This window comes from Balaenoptera borealis (genome assembly GCF_965194805.1).
Source record: "Balaenoptera borealis genome assembly, chromosome: 6".
NCBI classification, from domain to species: domain Eukaryota; kingdom Metazoa; phylum Chordata; class Mammalia; order Artiodactyla; family Balaenopteridae; genus Balaenoptera; species Balaenoptera borealis.
The window spans coordinates 233626-257348 of record NC_138863.1 but is presented as its reverse complement, the minus strand read 5'-3'; the positions used below and the strand labels follow the sequence as shown (position 1 = coordinate 257348).

General features: G+C 60.0%; 1 protein-coding gene across 1 annotated transcript; it reads left to right on the top strand.

Moving 5' to 3' along the window:
- Nucleotides 1-86: 86 nt before the first annotated feature.
- On the top strand, nt 87-22272 carry ATG4B (autophagy related 4B cysteine peptidase; the record flags this gene model as incomplete). Its single annotated transcript, XM_082396040.1, is given in 14 exon segments — nt 87-569; nt 572-608; nt 9811-9912; nt 10064-10135; nt 11745-11843; nt 12235-12336; nt 12862-12934; nt 15089-15168; nt 17515-17708; nt 18218-18296; nt 18492-18637; nt 19813-19869; nt 20139-20232; nt 21154-22272. Coding segments are annotated over 14 exon segments (1692 nt in total). The 3' UTR covers nt 21228-22272.
- Nucleotides 22273-23723: the final 1451 nt, after the last annotated feature.

Below are 23723 nucleotides of genomic sequence, written 5' to 3'. Positions count from 1 at the left end.
GGGCGGGACCGCCCCGAGGGGAGGGCGCGCGGCGACACGGCTGCGGGACGTGGGAGCCAGCCCCGCAGCTCCCGCCGTACGGCAAGATGGCGGCGCCCGGCCGCCCGCCGCCCGGCCGCCAGGCCCGGCCCTCGGCGCGCCCTGGATACCCGGCACCTGGCGGGGCGCAGCCCACGGCTCGCGGCGTCTGGGGTGGGCGGGGGCGCCCCGGACCGGCAGCGCCCTGTGGAGACATGGCGCGCGGGGGGCATCCGTACGGCAAGATGGCCGCGCCGGCCGGCTTGAGGGCACGACGGGCTCACGCTCCCGCCCCGGTGCCCTGCTGCCCGCTCGCGCCTGCTTTAGCTGCCCCGGCGGCTCGCTGGTGGGATCCCCGGAAGCACGGCGCAGGCCGCCGTGGAGCCGAGCGCGCGGGCCCGGGCCTCCGCGCTGGGTCCGCCGTACGCCAAGATGGCGGCGGCGCACTTCCGTCGCGTACTTCCGGCCCCGCCCGCGCCCGCGCCCGTTCGGTCCGGATTGGCCACGGCGGCGGCCCGTCGCGTCGCTCTGCGGAACCGTCGGAGCGACGCCGCGCTCAGTCGGCGGCTCTGGAGGGAAGATGGACGCAGGTGAGGGCCGGCGGGGCGCGGGGGGACCGGGGCGGCGCTCGCCGGGCCGCTTGGCGCCGGGGCCTGGGCCGGGGCTTCGCCGGCGCGGCCTGGGCGCGGGTCGGAGCGGGGCCCTGGGGCGGAGCGGGGCGCGGGAGGCGTCCGCGGGAGGCCGGCGCGGGTCTGACAGCCCAGTTTGCGTGTCTCGCGCTTTTCTGGGCCGCCCTCAGCGCCCCGGCCGCCGGTCTCCCGGGTCCGCGGCCGGCTCGGACGATCGAGGCAGCGCGACGTCCGGGACGGCGGGTCGGGACGCCAAGCGGTGCTGGGGGCCGGGCGGAGCCGGTCCATGACACTGCGGTGGAGAAGCTTTTGTCCTTTCGTTAGGAGTTACGAAGGGGAGACTTTAACTCTTATAAAGTTACGGGGGTGGGCTGGAGGCGAGCAACATGCTCCACCACTCAAAATATACGCATTTTTTTTTTTTTCAAATTTAGTGATCAGTAGATGATCTAAGCGTTTTCCGTGACTGAAAAGACAGACTGAATCCATCTCATCATGTCTTAACTCTCTAACACAAAGTGTGCGGGGTCTGGGGAGGGTGTGTGCGTATACGTACGTATGTGTATATCTGTGGATGTGCTGTTTTGCTCTGTTTCATCATGTTTCTGCTCCAGGGGGGAGAATTGTTTAATTTTTGCTGGCACGCTATTTTGGATTTTGTCCAGTATCCTTGAAAGCATTCTTACACCTTGAAAAGCCCTCTTTTTCATCCCACAGCAGTTTTAGTTCTTTTATAACTTGTAGGGAGTGATTTGTGTTCAAGTATCCCCCCATCTGTAAAAACTTTCTTCTGGTTTAATTCCACCTACCATTCTGGATGGCATTGTTTTTGCTTTTTTTTTTTTTTCTGGCAGCTGCAATGTAAACTTAGTGAACTCTCAGTTTGGAAACTGTAATATAGACCTGTATGGCCAATATTTCAGTGACTTGTGGCATCTTGTCACTGGAGTGTGTTAGGTAGTAGGACAGAATGGTAGCCATGACTCCAGAAAGATGATGTTAACCAGATGTATTGTGAAGTTGTTCAAAACAGGAAAAGTACTAGGCCCGGGGTCGGGGAAGGAATAGAATTATTTAGTTGGCTACTTTCTTTTAGGTTATGACTGCTTGGGTGCCTAAGAGCATTCACTTGGGAAACTCGGTTAGGGTGGAAGGCACAGTTTTGTGATGGTCGTTTTACGTTAAACGTGAAAACCATCATGTTAAAGTTGAGTAGCCGCATGGTGATACCCTCATGGGACACTGATCACTGCTTCAAAGCAGAAAAGGTGTTTGCGTTTGAAGGCCTCTCTTGATGCTAGTAAAAACGTATATGATATTTGTAGGGTGTTGTGGAGAGTGTTCTTTCTGACGTGGTGCTGTACCACCTTTTAGGATGATTAATGGTCCAGCCTCCCCTGACCCCTGGAGTCCTTACAGGTTCTGCCTTCCTTGCCAGATGTTATGTAGTTCCTGGTTGTTTTTATAGTCATCCATTCAATAACTATACTTATTACTGAGTGTGGGTTTGTGTCTGGCATTGTTCTAGACCCTGGGGCTAGAGAAGTGAACGAAATAGATAAAAACCGTGTGCTGGCTGACATGCTAGACATGACACCCACGGTGTGGCTCGTGGGAGGGTGACATGGGTCAAGCAGGAGGGGTTTGCAGTCGCCAGGATGGCCCGGAAAGGTCTCACCACAGAGGTAACTTTTGACCAGGACTCAGAAGCAGTGCAGGCGGAGGGCAGGTGTCCTGCTCCGGGAGCAGCCAGTGGCCAGTGAGGCCAGGGTACAGTGGGTGGGGGTGAGAGAGCTGAAGGTGGAGCAGTGATGCGGCCCAGGCGAGGCCTTGTTGGCTCGTGGTGCTGGCATCTGAGCTGGCTGGGGGTGCTTCGGAGACTTTTGAGAGGAGGAGTAACGCGACTTGCTCGGGCTGCTCTCCTGCAGACGGGCGACGGCGAGGCCAGGAGACCAGTTACGAGGCTGTCGCAGTACGCCGCGCGCGAGCCCTTGGAGGCCTCGGTCAGCTTGGGGAGAGGGCGTTGACCTCTGGCTGCCTCTGCAGGTTGAGACAGTGGGGCTGTACCAGTGGGACGTGGTGAGGGCGGGGTGGAGAGGGAGGAGTTGGAGGTGGTGTGAGGTTTATGGCTTGAGCTGAGAAACTCATGTGGGGAGACTTGGGGAGATCCCGCTTGGTGGGGAGCTGTTAGCGGTTTGGTCTTGTACATGGTGACCATGAGGTACCTGCTAGATGTCCATGTTGTGACATCCAGAGAGCCTTGGGTCTGCAGGCCTGGAGCTGAGGGAGGAGGGTGGGGCTGGAGGTAGAAGTGTGCGGGGGCCACTCTGGACGAGGTCGCTGAGGGTCTGAGTGTGGGAGGAGAGAGACAGAGCTGGGGATGGGGCCCTGGGGCTGCTGCGTAGAGGTCTGAAGGCGGCAGGCAGGCCCCAAGCACTGTCCGTTCAAACACGCTCCAGGGACTTCCCTGGTGGTGCAGTGGTTGGGAGTCCGCCTGCCAATCAGGGGACACGGGTTCGAGCCCTGGTCCGGGAGGATCCCCCATGCTGCGGAGTAACTAAGCCCGTGCACCACAACTACTGAGCCTGCGCTCTAGAGCCCACGAGCCACAACTACTGAAGCCCGCACGCCTAGAGCCCGTGCTCCGCAACAAGAGAAGCGACCGCAATGAGAAGCCCGCGCACCGCGATGATGAGCGGCCCCCGCTCGCTGCAACTATAGGAAAGCCCGTGCGCAGCAACGAAGACCCAACGCAGCCAAAACGAAACGCTCCACTTGGCACTTAAATCCACATGCTGTCCGTTCCTTGAGGACAGAGCCGGTGTCTTGTGCTTCATCTCCGGTGCTTTGTGTTGTGTCTGGTGTGTGGCTGGCGATCGAAGAAGCAGAACTTGAATTGGTGTTAACGCACACATCCTTGTCCTGTAGATGTTCCTGGGCTGCAGAGTCTGTGTGTAACGGAAATCCAGTGTGTTGGTGTAAAGTGTGGCTGATGAGGGCAGCTCACTGCAGGGCAGCGGGGCTCACTGTGGACGCTCTGTCCAGCGCGGTCACTGAAGCGGCGTGTGCAGTATTCTCATGCCGCTGAAGTTCCAGCTTTTCTTCCCTTCCATCCTCCTTCCTCCCTTCCTTCCTTTTTTCATTCAGAACTGAACCACCAGCGTTTTCATATAAACTATTTGGGATTTGAAAAAACTAATTATTTGCAAACCTGTTATCTTTTTTTTTTATATATAGGTGTTCAACTTTTTTCCAGATTTTATGTTTTTGGTATTTATTTTAAATTTTTTATTTATTATTTATTTTTGGCTGTGTTGGGTCTTCGTTTCTGTGTGAGGGCTTTCTCCAGTTGCGGCGAGTGGGGGCCACTCTTCATCGCGGTGCGCGGGCCTCCCTCTCACTATCGCGGCCTCTCTTGTTGCGGAGCAGAGGCTCCAGACGCTCAGGCTCAGTAGTTGTGGCTCACGGGCCCAGTTGCTCCGCGGCATGTGGGATCTTCCCAGACCAGGGCTCGAACCCGTGTCCCCTGCATTGGCAGGCAGATTCTCAACCACTGCGCCACCAGGGAAGCCCCCAAAACCTGTTATCTTAAACATAAGCATTTTCTGAAGGAAAGGAAGATCCCTTCTTTTAATTTTTATTCATAAAGCATATATAATATATGTATTTACGGAGTATAATCTCTCAGAAACATAAGCATTTTGGGGAAATGTCTTTGAAATGTGGTACATTACACAGAGCTCTAAACGAAAAGTAATGGTGCATAATTTTTGTGGTTCTCCCTGGTTGAGTTATGTAATTGGGACTAAGTCTTCTGGTTACATTTATTGAGCACAGTTTGCTGTTTTCTACCACATTAATAACATTAAATTGAAACATTTTAAAAATGGAATTGCCATTCTGTTAAAAGGCTTTCCACTTCCTCTTCTGGGTGTGATCAGGGACACCCTAGGGAGGAAGAGGTGGAAAATCAGGCGTCTGGGACCCAGGTGACCAGGTGGGAAAAGTGTTTCTGAAAGGCTTTTTTCTCAAGGTGGATGGTGCCTGTCTTGCTTCTTCTGTGTGTCATCTTATTTCAAATTAAAATCATGGGACTTCCCCGGTGGCGCAGTGGTTAAGAATCCGCCTGTCAGTGCCGGGGACGCGGGTTCAAGCCCTGGTCCGGGAAGATCCCACATGCCGCGGGGCAACTAAGCCCATGCGCCACAACTACTGAGCCCGCGCGCCTAGAGCCCGTCCTCTGCAACAAGAGAAGCCACCGCAATGAGAAGCCCGCGTACTGCAGCGAAAAGTAGCCCCAGCTCGCCGCAACTAGAGAAAGCCCGTGCACAGCGACAAAGACCCAGCGCAGCCCAAAATTAATTAATTAATAACAAAAAATAATTAAGTTAAAAAAAAGATTAAAAAAATTAAAATCATTACCTGGGCATCTGGAGACTGGCATTCTTTGGGAAGTTGGGCTCCTTTTAACTCAGGAGGTGTGTGAACTTCAAATGAAATGATGTGGGATGTGAAGGTGCTGAGGTTATCACAGGGCTGGGGTGTGAGACGAGGGAGCCTTCTGGGCGGAGTGCAGAGGCTGCTGGCCTCAGTCCCCAGTGGAGCTGGTCAGTCTGAGAACAGAGTCGATGAAGGAACCTTCGAGGGGGGGCTCCTCGTGTTGGTCGGTCTCTGTGAAGCTTAGTGAGTGTGAACTTTAGTTTTAAAATGGAAAAGTATCAGTTTTTCTGTTGGAGTCTTTTGTGGACTGGTGTTCTGTAACGTTTTCTGTTCTGCACAAACATGAATACATATTTGTGCCTAAATTAATACCGGTGATAAAACAAAAGTGTTGTTTGGTTCAGGGAAGGGGGAATTTAATTTCATCTTGTAAGTAATGAGGTCTGAGATCACACGAGGAAGAGGCACAGGAGGTGCTCAGAGCCATGGTTGGGGGTTGCCCACGGTGCTGGAGCCCGTCCTGTGTTCTCACCCCACTGGGCAGAGCTGGCAGCTTCTCCCCATTTCGTAGGTGAGGAAACTGAGGCTTAGAGATTTGAGTCGGGTGTCATACAGCTAGCGTGTGGGTTCTCTGTCTCCAAAATCAAATCTTAATACAAATTAGAAAGTTGAACACTGGAGGTGAATGGAATTCAGAAAAGTCTTTCCTTTCTCCGTTACAGAGGCTGAGCCGAAGGTCAGGGAGCTGGGGGTCCGGTCCAGGTGCCCCGGCCCGTGGCCTCGCGGCTGGGTGTCGGGAGGGAGGGTTGGTCCCGTCCTCTGCGCAGGCCCGTGGGGACTTTCTGACAGCGGCCCAGGAATGAGGCCCTCCGCTCGCTGCTCTTCTGGTTGAAGCCGCCGCAGGTCCGTGGACTCTGTGCTGGTTTCCGGGGTGGAAGCCTGAGGACAGTGAAGCAGCCCGGGAAGTGGCCGGCGGCCCTGCCCTTGCGAGCGGGCTCCGTTACCGGCTCCAGGTCTGGTAAAGTCACTCAGGCGGTGGACGTCGTCCCGGGTGTTGCACCTCGCTGTGGTCGCGGGCTGTGGAGACGAGGTCTCCTACCCGCTTCAGTGATGCCCCGCGTGCGCTGCCCGTCGCCACCCAGTGAGGATCGGAGCTCCTCGCGTGTGTTGACGTGTTTGTTCCTCCCGTGAGCCTCGAGGAAAGCAGCACCGCTCCTGCTTTGCCAGCGAGGAAACGGGCGCGGAGGGTTCCCAAGGAGGGAGCGTCGGACTTCTGGCCCTGTACGCGGTCAAGTTCAGGGCGCGCTGTTCGGACGCTCCGCCCGGTGCCCCGTGTGGCACGTAGAGCGGGAGCGGGGCCTGCGGGGTGTCTGCGGCTGGTTCAAGAGGCAGGTGTGACCCGCACCCGACAGGGGGCAGGACTCGAGTGGTCCTGCCGTCAGGAGGCGCAGGGAGGTGTGGGCCCAGGGGACTCGGGGACCACCTGCACTGTCACCTCCCGGCTGCACCTGAGCTGCCGGGCCCTGCGGCTGCCACCTGCCCATTTTTTCCCTTCAGGTGCCTCACGCAGTGAAGACGCTGAGGCTGAGACTGCTCCGCCCGTTATTTTGTTAGTTACAGCAGGAAGCTCAGTGATGTGTTCTAACTTAATGGGTAGGATACCTGTTGCTACCTTCCCTTGGAAGTTGGCTTTGTTGCCTATAATGTTGGCTCGGTACCCTGAGAAATGTGCCTGCTTTGCATGTGGTGTCTTTGGGTATGAAAAAACCCCTCTACAGCAGGGCGGCCGGCCGTCGTCACCTGGCTTTCAGAACGAGCCTTGTTTCCTTCTCTTCCTTATCTGCTTGTCTCCCTCGTGGTGGTAGTTTCCTCACTGTGGGAAGCTAGGTTTCTCAGGAGTGTCTCAACGGTCCTTTGATGCGTGCCGCGTCCCTCTGCCGCCCAGAGCCTCCAGCATTTAGAAGGCATGTCTGCCTTCAGTTCAAGGCTGCAGTCTCGGTGGGGTCTCGGTCCAGCAGGGGGAGAGTTGCTGTCCCACAGTGCTGTCCGTTGAAATCAGGTCTTGCTTGCGTGCTTTTTCCTTGGAGTAACCTTTGTGGGTTTTGAGTGTACGTATCGTTTAAGCCTCGAGGTCAGAGAAGGCCGTGCTTTCTGAAGATGTGGGGTGGCTTTCGAGGGGCAGCAGAGACACGTGATGTTTTCAGCTCCTTGAAAAGGTAGAACTTTAATTCATCTCAGCTCGGTTTTTATAATCACCTGCAGAAACAAGTAATCTTATGTAAAAAAGGGGAGAGAGAAACTTGGACATTAAATTGTTTACTCCTGATCCCAAAGCGGCCTGGCCGACAGCGTCTGGGGAAGTGTGGAGAAGCAGACACATCAGAGCAGGGCCCCTGCCTTGCACCCGCCCTCTGGGCGGCAGAGCTCGCTCTGGAAGCACGCGACTCCTCTGACCCTGTAGGAGTTCCGGTGAAAAGAAAAAAGGCAGAGCTGGGTCTGGGTTCCCAACGTTCGAGAATTGTATTTTTTTTTTTTTTTTTGCAAGGGGGAAGATCCCTTTTTTAAAATAATTAATTAATTATTTCTGGCTGCGTTGGGTCTTAGTTGCGGTACGGGGAATCTTTCGTTGCGGCGCGCGGGCTCAGTAGTTGCGGTGCGCAGGCTTAGTTGCCCCGCGGCATATGACATCTTAGTACCCCGACCAGGGATCGAACCCGTGTCCCCTGTATTGGAAGGCATATTCTTAACCACTGGACCACCAGGGAAGTCCCAGTTTGAGCATTTTTGAAGCGGTGAACACAGGGCCTTCTGTTGATGCGGATTTGTTCACTTAGTGAGCGCTGCTTTCCCAACCCTGTGACTGTGAATTTGCTGTGCATCCAGTTAATCCTTTTGGGTGTAGTAAAATTGCTTGTCTTCGTCCTTGATGTTAGTGACACCAGCTGACCTTGGAGCCTTTTGTCTGCCAGCCTCCTCGTGAGCCCCTCATGGGCAGGGTTTCAGGGACACTTCAGCGCTGCGCTGCAAGGGCATCCTGTTACATGTGCCGTTTTATGGGTGAGGGGCTTTCCACACCGAGGGGCTAAGTGCCTGCTCGGGAACTGCAGCCCGTGAAGGCCGGAGCTGGGAGGTTGTGGGATGTGGGCTGGCAGGGATGTGCGTGCAGCAGGACACTGTGAGGCCCTGAGACGTCTGGGTGGGGCGCTGTGACCACCGCGTGGAAAAGGATGAAGAAGAAACCGCAGGTGTGGCGTGGCTTCATTTATGGATCTACACATACAGGCTTCTGGGAGGAGAGTCAGTCCTGGGCATGAAGCTGAGAGTGATTTTTTTTCTTTTTCTTTTTTTTTTTTAAATAGAAGATTGAGAAAGGTGGCATTTTTTTTTTTTAATTTTTTACTTATTTATTTATTTATGGCTGTGCCGGGTCTTCGTTTCTGTGCGAGGGCCTTCTCCAGTTGCGGCGAGCGGGGGCCACTCCTCATCGCGGTGCGCGGGCCTCTCACTATCGCGGCCTCTCTTGTTGCGGAGCACAGGCTCCAGACGTGCAGGCTCAGTAGTTGTGGCTCACGGGCCCAGCCGCCCCGCGGCACGTGGGATCCCCCCAGACCAGGGCTCGAACCCGTGTCCCCTGCATTGGCAGGCAGACTCTCAACCACCGCACCACCAGGGAAGCCCTGAGAGTGATTTTTTACATTTTGTAGTCTTCAGAGTTTGTTTTTTTTTTTTTTTTATAAATAGTATATGTCATTTTTACCAAAAGGTAGGGCTGTTGAAAAATAAACTCAGGTGTGGGGGAAACGCATTTAATAATATCTTTGATTTTCCAAAGAATTGAATGGAGTTGCAGGTGAAGGGTAAGAGAGCACTGTGGAGCTGGCGAGGCAGCAGCTGGGGAGATGGGATACCCGGGACACACCGTGTGCCCCTCACCTCGCGGGCAGTGGCTGAGCTCTGTCACCTCCGGGGCCGTGTGCAGAGGGAGGGTGTCCTCCGCCGGAGCTCCGGGGCGGGAGGGACGCGGCCTCTCGAGCTTCTTTGAGGAAGCCCCACAGAAGGGGGTGCTCACAGAGGGGGCGCTCAGGGCTTGTAGGCACAGCAGGTGGCCGCGGCTGTGCGCACGGCACCTCCTTAGGAAGTCGGGGTGCGCCCCCCAGGTTCCAGGCCTCGCGGCGCCCGGGGCCCTGGAGGGCTTTGCACTGGTTTCGGGAGGTCAGTGTCCCTCCCAGGAGTAGCGCTCTGCCCCTCTGCCGCTCACTGCGTTACGGCTCCTAACCCAGAAGTCGGATGGCCTCGGAGCCCTGGGGCGGCCAGGAGAGCTTGCTCGACCTTCTGTGCCATCTGGGGCCGCCCTCATGTACAGAGATAAAGGTTTGGGCTCTTGTGTTTTTATCTTTTTAGAGTTAAATCTAAAATAGCTAAGGGCTTAAACCAGGTGCCTTTTTTTCCCCTCCTTTCTGTGCCCTGGGCCTGGCCCCCAGCTGGTCTCTCACCCTTGGGTCTGCCAGACAATGACTCTGTCTTGAATTTGAGAGGCTCAAGAAGTGGGTGCAGGGCCGCTGCCGGGTCGTGAGTGTTTGATTTCTCAGTGTAGTGGTGTGGCTGGTGCACTGAGGTGCACAATTCCACGTGGGCTCTGTGTACGGAGATGCTATAAATGATCTCTGATATTGTTTTATGAAATCATAGAACTGTCATCAGAGTGTGTCTTTGGTTTCCATAGCTACTCTGACCTACGACACTCTCCGATTTGCCGAGTTTGAAGATTTCCCCGAAACCTCGGAGCCTCTTTGGATCCTGGGTAGAAAGTACAGCATCTTCACAGGTACCAGCCCTGCCGGAGCCTGCTGTGCTCTGCGTGCTCAGTCTGCAGAAAGAACTGTTTGGTGATGCTAGTTATCTGCTACCTCTCTGTACCATGTGCCCTAGAAACTTACGGCTGTGTGTGCATGTTTCTTCTCTCGAACGCTCTCTAGAGAAGGACGAGATCTTGGCCGACGTGGCGTCGAGACTTTGGTTTACATACAGGAAGAACTTCCCGGCCATCGGTGAGTACTGTCTGCTACAACGTGGGGTGAAGTGCATGTGGTTCAAGCAGAAAACTTAGGTTTCTAGCTTTGACTTCAGTGTGTCAAGTACTTGTCACTTGGTGTCATCCTGAGGCAACCCTAGTTAAATAAACCGGCTGAGGTCTTGTGCCTGGTCGTGGTAGAGCTGGATTCCAAACGCAGGGCTCCTGATTCTGCTGAGGCAGTGATGTTTCTGACTGTAGGCCACACTCTATTACTGGGGCCTAAAATCTGGATAATGGGTCACGACTGGCATTTGAAACGTAGAGCAGAACGGGGCGGGAGGTGGTGTGGCACGTCACGGTGGCGCTGCAGTTTGCTGCTCCCGGGGGGCTCGTATGCCTGTGCATCTGGCGTTGCCTGGGTCGTAGCTGTACAGCGTGCTTCTTGCTGTTGGGCCAGGATGTTGGGACGCCCTTGCTCTGTACCTGCTGCCTTTTCTAGTATCTCCCACACCTAGTTGTGGTGGGAGCTGAAGGTGGATGTGACGGGTTTCACATAATACGAAAGCATGTTCCATTGAAGTGGTTCTCCTCGCGGTACCCCTGGAGGTAGACAGATGGGGCCTGGCTCCGCGCCTGGCCTCTGCCAGTCGGAGAACCCCAGGCCGGAGGTTCGGGACCAGGAGACGGCCCTGCCTTGGTGGCCTGTCTCGGTTGGTCCCACTCCTAGATGTGCTTCCATCCATCCCCCAGAGCTCGACGTCCGGGAACGCTGGAAGGTAGGGGATGTGGCCACTGTCACCAGGGTTAGTGTCTAGCGACAGGGCTTGTCAGACATGCTCGGGGAATGTTGGTTCATCCAGCAAGTTGTCCTTTCACCCCTACTTGGCCCTGGACGCAGGGGCGGGGTCGCCTGGCCTGTGAGGCGCACTCACTGTGCTGTCAGGAGGACGGACCCCTGACCTACAGCGTCCTGAACCCACAGGGCTCTGAACCCACAGGGGCAGGACGGGCTGGAGGGCAGCCCTGTGTTTGGAAAAGCCATCGGGTGGAGCGCGGTGGCTCTCCCGGCCGTGTGGCCTGTGTCGGCCTTGGCCGCGTGGAGCCCACCGTGTGGGGCGTGGGTGGGTGGGTGGGCGGGGCTGAGTCCACGTGGGCGGGGGCTGTTTCTGCGCACCCGGCTCTGCCTACCCCGATCCCGCTGCTGCCCCGGGAGGCGGGCCTTGTCCCCTGCGCCTGTGTGCGGGAGGGGCTGCTGGAGGGGCGGGCAAAGGATGCAGCCCCCCCACGGCGGCCCGCGTGGTCTCAGCCCTGTTTCCTGTCATCTTTGGGCCTGTCTCACGCACACCTGGTACCGCGGTGCCCGGCGTCAGCGTCTCCCTGTGCCCGGGCCGGCGGGCGGCGTGTTCTCCACTTCTCATGAGGCTGGGCATCTTTCCATGCTTCCAGACGTTCTTTTCTCTCTGTGACGTGTTCACGTCTTGGCCCATTTTGAGGGGGTTGTTAAGATGTTTCACTTCCCAGCAAACGCAGCCTTGGCGTGAGCAGGTTCAAATGGCGTGTGTCGCCTGACACGGAGGTGACCCGTGCGTGGGCTCTTGGCCTCGGTCTGACGGTGAGTGCCTCTCTCTCTCTGTCCATGGCAGGGGGCACCGGCCCCACCTCGGATACGGGCTGGGGCTGTATGCTGCGGTGTGGACAGATGATCTTTGCCCAAGCCCTGGTGTGCCGGCACCTGGGCCGAGGTGAGTCAGCGCTGGGGCGGCCACGTCCTCAGGAAGCGAGGAGGATGGTGGGGCGAGGTCAGCGGAAGTGGATCACCACGAGACGCTTTAGGATTTGGGGTTTTCTTCAGCGATGACCCAGTGGTTCTCGTTGATTGAAGAAAGTGGCTTTAAAGAAATGCTGATAAACGTTTGTCTTGTAGAAATTATTTTTAAACTACTGAACCATTCTCTCCTTTCTGTATGGATTTGTCTTGATGTGTTGGCATCTGTGTATTTGAAATCCCGGAGAACTCGGTTCTTAAATTTAGAAAGGTTCGCAAGAGGTTTGGATACCACGAGCGCCTTAGAAAACTGAAGGCTTCTTGCCTGTATTTTGGTGAAACTGAACTTGCGCACGTGTCTCCCGTAGACTGGAGGTGGACGCGGCGGGCGAGGCAGCCGGACAGCTACTTCAGCGTCCTGCGCGCGTTCCTGGACAGGAAAGACAGCTGCTACTCCATCCACCAGATAGGTGGGGGGTCGCGGCGCGCCGGCCCCGTGCCTTGGGGCGCTGCGGTGTCGGGTCCCCGAGAGCTCTGCTGTGCCGTGAGGCGCAGGCCAGCGGGGTGGGGACGGCCCCGGGCCCATGGTGAAGTGCTGCTCTGCGCCCCGTCTCCGGACACCAACTTGGTGGCCTTGGAGGCCGGTCCTCTCGGGCTCCGGCCGGGAGTCCGGGCGCTCCTCTGTCTTAATTCAGCTTCTGAGCGTCGTGTTTCCACCTGTAGACGGAGGTGCGGGTAGAGCCCTGAACTCGCTCACCTGAGCCGTGTCCCCAGGGCTGCTGCTCGGTGGAGGTCTGTGGGGAGGGAGCACCTTGAGGAGGAGCCTCTCCCTTGGGGAGGAAGCGTCCTGTGCCCGTCAGGAGCTCGTGCCCAAGGCAGGCTTCCTGTGACGCGCTGCTCACGCCGCACGTGCTGGGATGGGCCTCTGCGAGGCGCGGGGAGGGGTGTGGGGTTGGCGGGGCGCGCGTGCCGCTGACTGGCTCTGTCTCCCGCAGCACAAATGGGAGTCGGCGAGGGCAAGTCCATCGGCCAGTGGTACGGGCCCAACACCGTCGCCCAGGTCCTCAAGTACGTGCTGAGCGCGCCCCCCCCTCCCTCCGGGGCAGCACGGGTACCTGGGCGCCCAGCCTCGCCTGAGTCTGTGCTGCTGAAGGAAATAGGGGTCTCGTCCTCGTTTCAGGACCCTCAGGAGGGTCCTCAGAGGTGACCGTGCCGGTGGTCTTGTGAACTGGAACTTCCCTTCCTAGTGAGGCTGAATGCCTTCATCCGGATGCAGCCACTGGATCGGGCCTTTGCTCCTTGTGTGCCGCGTCCCCTCCTGTGCCGTGGTGTCTGGTGGCCTGGGAAGTGGGAAGTGGTCGTGGGGCGACAGCATTCAGGCGGGCAGCCCGTGGCCGCCGTGGGCCTCCGCCTCTGTTCCCGCCCACCCCCTCCCTTGAGACCGCTGTCCTGGGCCGTGGCTCCCCGGGCAGCCGCCTCGCGCCCCTGCTGCCCGCTCCCGCCCTGCAGGAGTCCCCGGGGGCGCCTCCCGTGGCCCCTGGGCCCAGCCTGCTCGTCCTGCTCGCCTGCTGCTGGGGTCCGTTCCTGGGGTCCAGGACACTGGCTCCCCTTCCTGTGCAGCTTCCAGCTGACCCCCAAGCCCACTGTCTCTTGTGTCTCCTTGCCCAGCCCCTGGGATTTCCAGCCCCCACTGCCCTTTGGCGTCCTGGCCCAGCCCCGCTGCCCTGAAGCAGCCCGGTCAAGGTCACAGTCAGTTCCGTCATCACGTCCCAGGGCTGAGTTTCAGCCCCGACGTACTCAGCCGTCTGCAGGCAGCCCCTGGTGTGGGTGCTTGCCGCGCTCCTGGGAAACTTGGGCTGCTCGGCCGTCCTCCTCTGTCCATCTGGGCGCCTGCTCTGCTGAGCCCTGCGGGCTTGTCTCACGCCTTTGGTCGCGGCTTTTCAGCTCCTGTTTGCGCACGCGCAGCTCCTGATTTGTCCCAACTCCAGACTCACATCCAGACGCTCATTCGGCAGTGCCCCTCGGATGCCCAAGGGGCACGTTGACCTAATAGCCCAGACCCAGAGCTGGCCCCGCCCTCTCCTCCAGCGCAGCCCACTGCCCCTACGGGACGCAGCACCGCCCTTCTGGGGGCTCAGGCCAAAAGCTGGGGTCACGCCAGACCCCTCTTCCCTTCAGCACACCCCGCCTGCATGTGCCCGAGCTCTGAGCAGTGCTCCCTGCCCCCGCCCAGGCCCCCCCCCTCGCCGCCTCCTCTCTCTGCCATCCTGGCGCCTCCCTCCAAACTGCAGCAGAGTCACCCTCAAGAAACAGACGGTGGCCATCTGTTCCTCCTCTCTCAGCTGTCCCGGGGTTCCCCGCTGCACCCGGGAGGGCGGCAGGCACAGGCCAGCGTGCCGGCCCTGTCCTCCCCCCGCGGTGCTGTGCCCTTCGCCTGGAGCCCCCCCAAGGCCTGCCGCGTTGCTCCCCGGGCCTCCGCGCCGAGGCCGCTCCCACCCAGGCCTCCCTGCGCTTGCGTCAGAGGAGCGCCCTCCCCTCTGCCCCGGCTCTGTGCTTTCCCCAGGCACTTAGCTCCCCTGGAGCGCCAGCCTCTCCTGGGACCTGGTCTCCTGTGTGTCCGTGTCTCTCAGCACGGGGGCCCACCTGGCCCTCGGTGAGCCCGGGAGGGAGGGGAGGGAGGTAGCCGGTGGAGCCCTGCAGGTGGCGTCCGCTCTGGCCTTCCCACCAGGAGACCAGGGGCCTCCGCCCTCCACCCGTGTCCCCAGGTGCGCTGGGTGCTCTCCCACCTGGGGGGCCCCTCTGCAGCCCCCGAGGTGAGCTCAGAGGCCCTCCCGTCGTGCCTTCGGTCACGGTCTGCTCCTCTTTCAGAACCGTAATTCCTCGGCCACAGTGGCCCACCCAGCACGGGGACTCCCTGCTGGGCTCTCCGTCACCCGCAGGTTCTCTGTGAGGACTCAAGCCGGCCGTTGGCTCAGGGGGCCTGGGGGATAAGGCGGGGCTGGGCCTGCCTCGGGCAGCGTCCGAGACCTGGGCTCACGTTCTGGTTCCTGCCCGTGTCCAGCCCGATCGGGAAGTGACACCCGGCAGGCTCCTGCGCAGGACCTTCCCTGCACGGTGGCGGCTGGGCGTGGCAGGCGTGGGGCCCGGGCGAGAAGCAGCGGCCGGCAGAGGCCACAGGTCGAGCTGTGAAGGCTCCTCAGTGTGTTCTGCCCTCTCTGGTAGGAAGCTCGCCGTCTTCGACACGTGGAGCGCCCTGGCCGTTCACGTAGCGATGGACAACACGGTGGTGATGGAGGACATCAGTAAGTGAGCCAGAGCGCGGTGTCGTGGCGGACGGGACCAGGGCAGCTCGCTTCCCTGCCTGGCCCGCGGGCCCTCGAGGGCAGTGCCGGCCAGGCTGAGCGGAAGGCCACTTGGTGCCCCACCCTGCTTCTGCGTCTTCCTTACAAATAATTGACGCCCGTGTGCTGGGTTCAGCTGCAAGGCCCTGTGTGTGCCCTGATGCGCCACGAAGAAGGGCGATTCAAACTGGCCCTGGCCATCTTGTCTTCTGGCCACGCCAGGCGCTACCGGAAGTGTTGAGAATTCTGAGGGGCACCTGGGTTCATGAGGTCTCCTGATGGAAAAGCAGAGAATTTAGACATGTTGACAATGCTAATGGGGCTAGAAAACTACAAGTGGGGGCCTGGTGCAGCCGGAAACCCACCCCTTACTAACAGGGCGTTTGTAGGGGACAGGCCACGCGAGGACGCAGTGAGCCCCGAGCTCAGCAACGACAGCCCCACTTCTCTGCTCTTGTTCCAGAGACACCAGAGGGGCCGCGCTAGTGGTGACCATCTAGTCAGCAAGGAAAATGTTCTCATCACAAAAAAGCCTCAGAATCAGCGAAGCGAAACTTACAGTAAATTAAGAGAGACTGTATGGCAGATCGAATATATAAAAATAAAGTTACAAGGATCTGAATAATACAGTAAGAGAGCTTAGTAGAACATGTGTCAAACCCTAGATTCTGGTGGCAGAGCATACCTTTTCAAAAATGTCCATGGGACATTTATATAAATTAATGCAAGAATAGATAGAAAAAAGGACAAACTCTTATTACCTAGAAATGTCAAACTTCTGTCTTAGCTTTTGGGTCAAAAAGAGTCAAGTTTACAGACTACATATCAGAATCTGATGTGTACTGAACTCAGGAGAAAACACGTACCTTTAATACTGGTGACCAGATCATAAGAAGTGAAGATGAATGGGCATCCTGCAGTTCAGCTCAGTTCTGGCCCTGTCTGCACACCTGGAGATGGCATCAGACCCACAAGACTGCCCTCTCACCCCCAACTTAAGACCCCAGTGGCAAGTCCAGGTGGTCACCTGTGCTTCCGACAGACTGGCTATGGATTGGAGGTTCCCACGACCCTCTCCTTGGCTCCGTTACTTTGCTGGAGCGGCTTGGAGAACTCAGGAGCACGTCCCTCACTAGGCCACAGATGTGTTCAAGGACACACCTCAGGAGCAGCCCGATTGAGGAGATGTATGTGCCTGGGCCTCCTGGAGTCTATGGAGGCTTCGTGACACAGGCCCGTTTAGGTTTGGATCGGGCGTGTGACCAAGAGCGTGCCTGGTGGTGGTGTCCGCGGCAGAGCGACACGGGAAACGGCTTGCTCCCTGTCAGTAGCGCTGCCTCGGTCACCTGCTTAGGACGCGCCCCTGGTGCCTAGCGGCTCGCAAGTGGTCTGGAGGGGATACGTTACGCGCACTGAGGGTTTACTACGTCGGGTCTGGAACAGTGGTCTCTCTAGGGCGTGTATCCCTTCCACATTTATCTGTTGGCACTCTTCTTGGGAAGAGCCCTCTTTTCTCCCCTCTTCCCTCTCCTTATTTACATTTGGAAGACCTATTTTTAGAGTCAGCATCTTCATGGATTCTATTTTTAATTCAAGGTGTTACCCCTTATGGTCATTACTTACTCCTTGTCCCAAATTTGGCTGGCTGTTTGACAGAGTCCTGTCGTTTTTGTTGTTCAGCGTTTTCTTTCTGGCATTAACTAGACTCAGGCTCACCTGGTACATTCCCTGCCCCATCCCTGGAATCAGCCATTTTCCCCTTGGTTCCTTTTAGTGGGGAAAGGTGTTTAGGAACCACGGACGGGGTGCCTGGTGTGCTTGGGGTACTGGAGTGGCTCTCTCCTACCACTAAACCCCGTAGTTAATCCGATTATTGAAGGATTACCCAGTGTGTTTAGACAGAAGAAAAAGGAAGGAGAAAAGTTATCGCTCGATGCTCTCCTTGCTTAGGGGGGACCAGAGGGGCCCTGGGTCAGTGCTGCATCCACTAGGCTGGTGGCTCCGTGGTGCCTGTTTTATTATTGCTTCTAAGGTGCACGTAAATGTTTTCTTGCATTATTTTGTGTGTATGCTTTATTTCACAATAAAAAATTTAAGTTAAACGCATAGAAAATGTGCAAATTTATTTTTTTCCCTCTGGGCAGCAGGGTTAGTGTCATACTTTATTTTCCAAGTTTGAGGTGTACTTTAAGTACTTGACTTTTTTATACTCGTTTCCTGTTAACAGTGTAAATTCTGTACCTGTTTCTCTTGGGTGAACTTCTGCCTACTTCTTTTAGCCCATAAAAGCACGTCTCCCTTTTTCAGGAAGGTTGTGCAGGAGCAGCCTTCCTTGTGCCGGGGCCGCAGCGTTTCCTGCAGATTCCGACCGACACTGTAATGGGTTCCCGGCTGGGGCCGAGGTCAGCAGCAGGCCGTCGCCATGGAGACCCCTGGTGCTGCTCATCCCGCTGCGCCTGGGGCTCACGGACATCAACGCGGCCTACGCGGAGACACTGAAGGTGGGTCTGTGCTGGCCCGTGCCCTCCCGCCTGTCATCCCTGCCCACCGGGGGGCTGAGACCCCGCTTCCTACTGGAAGCCCCGGTTGTCACCGTCTTGCCCGGCCCCGCCCTCTGACCGCCCTGTGGGCCCCCGGCCCCGCCCCTCCCGCTGGCCCCTGGCCCCCACCAGCTCGCTCTTCCCTGCGGCCACCTCCTGGGGCCCTTGCTCGTTGTGCTGACGTGGTGCTGCTGGCCTCCCGTCTCCATCTCTGCCCCCCGCCCCCGCGGGGTGCCGGCCCCTCCCCACTCCTGTCCGCCCGGCGTGCAGGCTGGGCCGACCCTGTCCGCCCCGCCAGCCTCCCCTTGTCCCTTCCGGCTGCCCGGGGCTTTCCTGAGGACCTGCAGCCTCGGTGTCCGGAACCCGCACCCTGTGGGTCTGGTCTTCCGTCTGCGGTTGCCCACGCCTGGCGCTGCAGGGGGAGCGGGGAGCCCCTCGCTCAGCGGCCCGGCCTGTCTTCCGCCCCGCAGCACTGCTTCATGATGCCCCAGTCCCTGGGCGTGATTGGAGGGAAGCCCAACAGTGCCCGCTACTTCATCGGCTACGTGGGTGAGTGGGGTCTGCAGTGACGTCGGAGGAAGGGGCGTGGCCTCTCGGGCAGCCCCCCCCCCCCCACTTGACAGGCAGCGTGCCCCCACCTGGCCGGTGCGACGTGTGCCCTTTTCCCGTCCAGCCGCGTGGCGCTGGTGGCTGTGGTGAGGCAGCTCTGCCCGCCTCCCGCTGACCTGCCTGCTGCCCGCCCAGGTGAGGAACTCATCTACCTGGACCCTCACACCACGCAGCCAGCCCTGCAGGCCGCTGAGCACTGCCCGATCCCGGACGAGAGCTTCCACTGCCAGCACCCGCCCAGCAGGATGAGCATCGCGGAGCTCGACCCGTCCATCGCCGTGGTGCGTCCGCCGCTTGGTCCCGCTGCCGCCAGCTGCGCGTGCTTGTGCCCGGGTGCCCCGAGGCATCTGGGCCCAGTCCTGCTGCTGCTTTAGGATGAGAAGGAGAGCATCCCCGTTTCTGTAATCTCAGCGTCTTGGAATAAGTATTGTGATCACGGGGCTTAGAACTCAAAAGAGCACAAAGGGCTGGCAGCCTCAGGCGTGGCCCAGGCAGGCGTGTGCGCGAGTGAGCGTCCCACGCCGCTGCCCTGCACCCCCCCCCCCCCGCGGGGCTTCTCGGTTCGCCTTTACTTTTTAGAGTAGCTGCATCTGCAAGGTGGTCCCTAAGAATGAACCTCCTTGCTCTCTCTCTTTTGATTACAAGGCTGGAATTGTTGGTTGTTCTCAAAATATGTTTGAAGGAGGCCAAAAACACCTAGGAATCATAACACCCCTAGGGGAGTGATTAACTGAGTTGTGGACACGACGAGGCACTCGGTCCTGAGAAGGGATGACCCCAGACACACTGCCCATGGGTCTCGGTCGTGCCCTGAGGTCGGTGGCGGCGGGCTGGCGCGTGGGGCCTCTGCTGTCACAGGAGCCCCCCCCGTGAGCTCGTGAACATCAGGTCAGGTGGGAGCGCGCATCCCAGCTCTCGGGGCCGCGGAGGACGGCTGCTCTGGGGAAACAGGCCTCCGTCTTCCGGCCGCAACCCGCGTGTCCTTGCACCAGGGCCCTGAGCAGAGCCCCGAGTGCCTCTCTGCGGTTCCCCGGTTTCTTTTTCTCCACGTGGCGGGTTGAGCGTTCCCAGTAGCTCATCCCAACCCTGGAGTCCTGCAGACGGTAGCTCCAGGGGGGACGGGGTCCGCACGCCTGGTGTCCCCTCGGGAGGGGTCCGCTGATCCCGTTGTGCCCCGTGCGTGCTGTGGGCCACTGAGGCCTGCGGCCCAGCCCCAGCGGCGCGGGAGGAGCGAGCTCCCTGCTTTGCCCTGACTTGTCGTCGTGACCGGCTCGCTGCCCGGTTAGTCCAGGCAGAGGGCGAGGGTGGAGCCGTGGACGCAGCCCGCGGAGGGGCGTAGGGGCTGGAGAGGCGAAGGGGGCCGGATGCGCGGTGGCCACCACGTCCAGGACGCACACGGGGGCCGGCGGGTTGGACGTGTGTGCCGCTCTCCGCTTACCGCTGGCTTTGGTTTCAGGGGTTTTTCTGTGGGACCGAGGACGACTTTAACGACTGGTGCCAACAAGTGAGAAAGGTCGGTGGGGCCCCGCCCCTGTGCGGGTCTGGGGGTCCTTCCTCCCCTGCTCCGCTGGCGCTCGGCTGCACAGCGTCTTGCGCGCCTTGCCTGGCCCTTGGACGCCAGGTGCGTCCCTGCTGGGATCAGGGTGCGGGGCCGGACTCTGCTGGAGGCTCCCTGGGACTTCCGGTCCCGAGTCGAGGTGGTGAGGGGCGGCGGGGTTCCTGCCTGCGCACGGCGCCTCGCTCCGCCCGCGGGGCCCCTGACGCGCTGTGCCCCGCTGACAGCTGTCCCTCCTTGGAGGCGCCCTGCCGATGTTCGAGCTGGTGGAGCGGCAGCCTTCCCACCTGGCCTGTCCTGACGTCCTGAACTTGTCCTTAGGTGAGTCCGGACGCCCCAGGGCCCCGTCTCAGGTGGGGACGGGGGCGTCCCCTGTCTTGAGGCTGGGGGTGCTGCCTGCGTGATGCTTCTGCCCTGCCCTCCGCCTCCCCAGGTCCCGTCCCAGTCACCTTTGGCCTTTCACGTTGCACGGCCCCTCGGCGGCCCCTTGTGAGTGGGACCAGGGACGCTGCCGGTGCCACCCTCCCTCCTCCCACCTGCGTGGGGCAGCACGCCTGCAAGCCCGCCCGGCCCCTCCGCGCTCCTCCCGTGGCCCCTGGTTCTGAGAGCTGGAACAGGCCAGGCTTCCTGTGCTGGTGTGGCATAGGTGGCTCCGTCCCCCCTGCCTGGTGGCTCTGGGCTTGGGGGCACCTCGCCCAGAGTGCATCGAGCACGTGGCACGTGGGGAAAGGGGACCCGCCGGGGGGCCCTGAGCACGTAGAGACCACCCTGGGGAGGACCACAGCCCACGGCCTCACGGGAACCACGGGGGTCGGGGTGCCAGTGCCAGACTCAGGACAGATGCCCCACCAGACCTGGCTGGTGCAGGGGGCGGGCACCCCTCCTGGGATGGGACTCTTGCCCTCCTGGCCCCCGTTGCTTCCCTCTGGGCTCTGGTGAGGGGCGTGTCTGCCCCCAGCCGCACATGCCCTCACCCGCCCAGGCCGTCGTCCCCATGCTCACAGGGCAGGAACCCCTCTCCCACCTGCTCAGACCCACCGCCCGGGAGGAGGGCGCCTCAGCCGGGCAGTCCTGGCATCCTCCGACCTCCCTCCGCGCCCTGGCCACCCTGGATGGTCAGGCCCTGGGCGGGACCTGCTCCTTCGTGGGGCGGGTGTGCTCACACGGGCCCTTGTCCCTCGGCCCACACCCCAGACTGACCCACGCCTGGCACCTGGTGAGGTTTTGTCATGTTCCTTCTAGATTCTTCTGACGTAGAGCGACTGGAAAGATTCTTCGACTCAGAAGATGAAGACTTTGAAATCTTGTCCCTCTGAGGATGCTGCAGCTAGGGGACGGTCTCACTGGCCCCGCAGGGGCGCTCGGCCGCCGCATCTCATCCCGCCCGCCGTCCGCCGCCCACACAGAGGCCCGCGCCACCGGAGACCCAAGCGCCAGGCACCCACGAGGGGCTCTCCCGCCACACTGCCAGCCCTGCCCGGCCCCGCTTCCTCCTGGGCTCCAGGCCCGGGTTCGCTTTGGAATTAAAGTCCTGTTTGAAGTTTCGTGACGGACCTGGCTTCTGTTGGGCGTGTCCTGAGCCAGGCTCCGAAGACACGGCCTCCAGGGCCATCGCGGCGGGAGAATGGGCCGAGGAACCACGGCCCGGGTCTCCTCGCGTTGGGAGGAGAGGAGCAAGGGGTGGGGGCGGTGAGGCCCAAAGACGTCGCCGTGCAGGTGGCGCCGGGACAGACGCGCCGCCAGAGCCGCAGGTGAGGCCGCGGGGCCCCCGAGCTGCTGCTTGCCTGTCGCTCCAGCTTCCCCGGGGCCTTCCTCCGCCTCCCGGTCAGCGAGGCTTCGGATGGTTTGGGGCCGGAGGGTCAAACCTCAGCTTTGTGCCTCTGCCCCTCGCGCCGCTGGAGACCTTCCAGATGGACGCCAGCACCTGCCTCCTTAAACCTGTGTTCTGGGCCCCGGGCACCGCCCCGCGCAGTGGCTTTTGTCCCACCAGGGAGCGCAGACGGGGGTTTGGGAGCCCAGGAGGTGGCAGCCTTCTTCCCGGGGACCTTCCTTGCAGAGCCCCGGCTCACTCCCCGTGAGTTCTTCCCTCCGTCTCCCATTCTGTCTCCCCCTCATCCCCCGTCATCCCTCAGGTCGAGTTGGGTGGGAAGGTTTCCATTCCTTCTGCTGTGCCACTGCTGGCGGGGCCGGGGGTCTCGCTGCAGCTCCTGCTGGCGGCACAGACGGCGGAGGTGGGGGCCCCCCGAGCAGCGGGGGCTCTGTCTCGTGTGCGTCAGGAAAGGCTCACTGAGGAGCATTCACTCTTAGCTGTATAGTGCGCGATTCTTAACGGCAAATAATAACAGTTTCAATAGAAAACAAGGTTCGTCTGTGTCTTGATTTTCTCGGAGCTGTAGTTGGACATGGTAAGAGCAAGAACAAGTGTTTTCTGAGCTCACGAGGGGTCTGAGGAAGGACTTGGTGGATGGACGCGCTGAGCTCGTTCGTTCCCAGACCTGAGCGAGCGGCGCCCTCCTGTTCGGACCTGGTTCCGCCACGCTGACTCTCAACTCTCTCTGGCTCCTGTGGTTTGCGGGGGAGCTTGGTTTTGGGAAGACGCTCTCCTTCCTTCATAGACGGGAGGGAGTAGCTGCGGTGCCGGGAGGCGTGTTGGCTCCCTGGGCAGCGTCCCTGTAGGCGCCCCGTGCCTCAGCCGGTCACCCCCGAGCGGGCCACCAAGGATGTGAACAAGGGCCTCTCGCCCTGCCGGGAAGTCCTGGTGGGACGCTCGGAGCGACCCCGGCCCACTCGGCTCCCCGCTTCCGCCTGCCCGCCCACCCTCCAGTCTGGTGCAAGGGGACCAAGGCCAGACAGGACAGCAGGAAGCGCCATGGCTCAGAACCTGAGTCCTGGCCTCTAGAAATGGTCGCGTTGGCTTCTTGAGCTGCGACGCCCTCCACACGCAGGGGCCAGAGACAACACTTACCTCCCAGGGTCCTGGCGGGCAGAGGTCAGCAGGGCTGTCCCCCTGGGGCCCCAGGGAACTGGCTACCTGTCCTTTCCGGCTCCTAGAAGCCCCCGCGTCCCCTGAATCAACACCCGCCCCCCCCCGCACCCCCCGCAGAGCCGTCATCGTCTCCTCTGAGCGGGCCCCTCCCGCCTCCCGGGCGATCTAGGGTGGCCTCCCACCTCCTGGTCCCTTTGGCCAGGTGGGCGCCCTACTCCCAGGCTCCAGGGGTCAGGACGAGGATGTCTCTGGGGGCTGTCATTCTGCCGGCCGTGGGGCCCAACAGGCTTCTTTAGGGGAAGCCAGAGGGTCAGGGCGCCTCTGGACACGCGGCCCCCTCGGCAGTGCCGGCTGCCGCAGCCCTGGCGAGATGTTTTAAAACCCGTGCTGGGCGTACTGAAGAAAGTTTAAGTGGCCCGTTAATTTTGCGGCCTCCGGGGCCATTTCTGTCTTCACACCATCCAGCTGCCCGTGGGCCCCACTCAGCTCCGGCCTCTCCTCCCCTGGGCTCCGGCCCGCCCCCGCCTGCACGGCCGAGCCCTGAGAGGGTCTGCGCTGGGCCTCCGTGGCCCCGCTCCTGGCCTGGGCCAGAGAACTCTCGTCTGGTGCCCAGCTCCCACTCGGGGGCCCGCCCGGCGCGCTCCGGGCGTCCCACCCAGGTCCACAGCCGACGCAGCCTCCCTGACGGCCCGGTACTCTCAAGACCCCCGCCCCACGTTTCGTTTTCTTCACCTAGGACGTGGCCTTGGTCGTGTGAAAGATCAAAAGGCAGGTGGATGGGAGGGTTGCCAGGCCACGCCCACGGGTGACCCTGGGACTCCGGAAA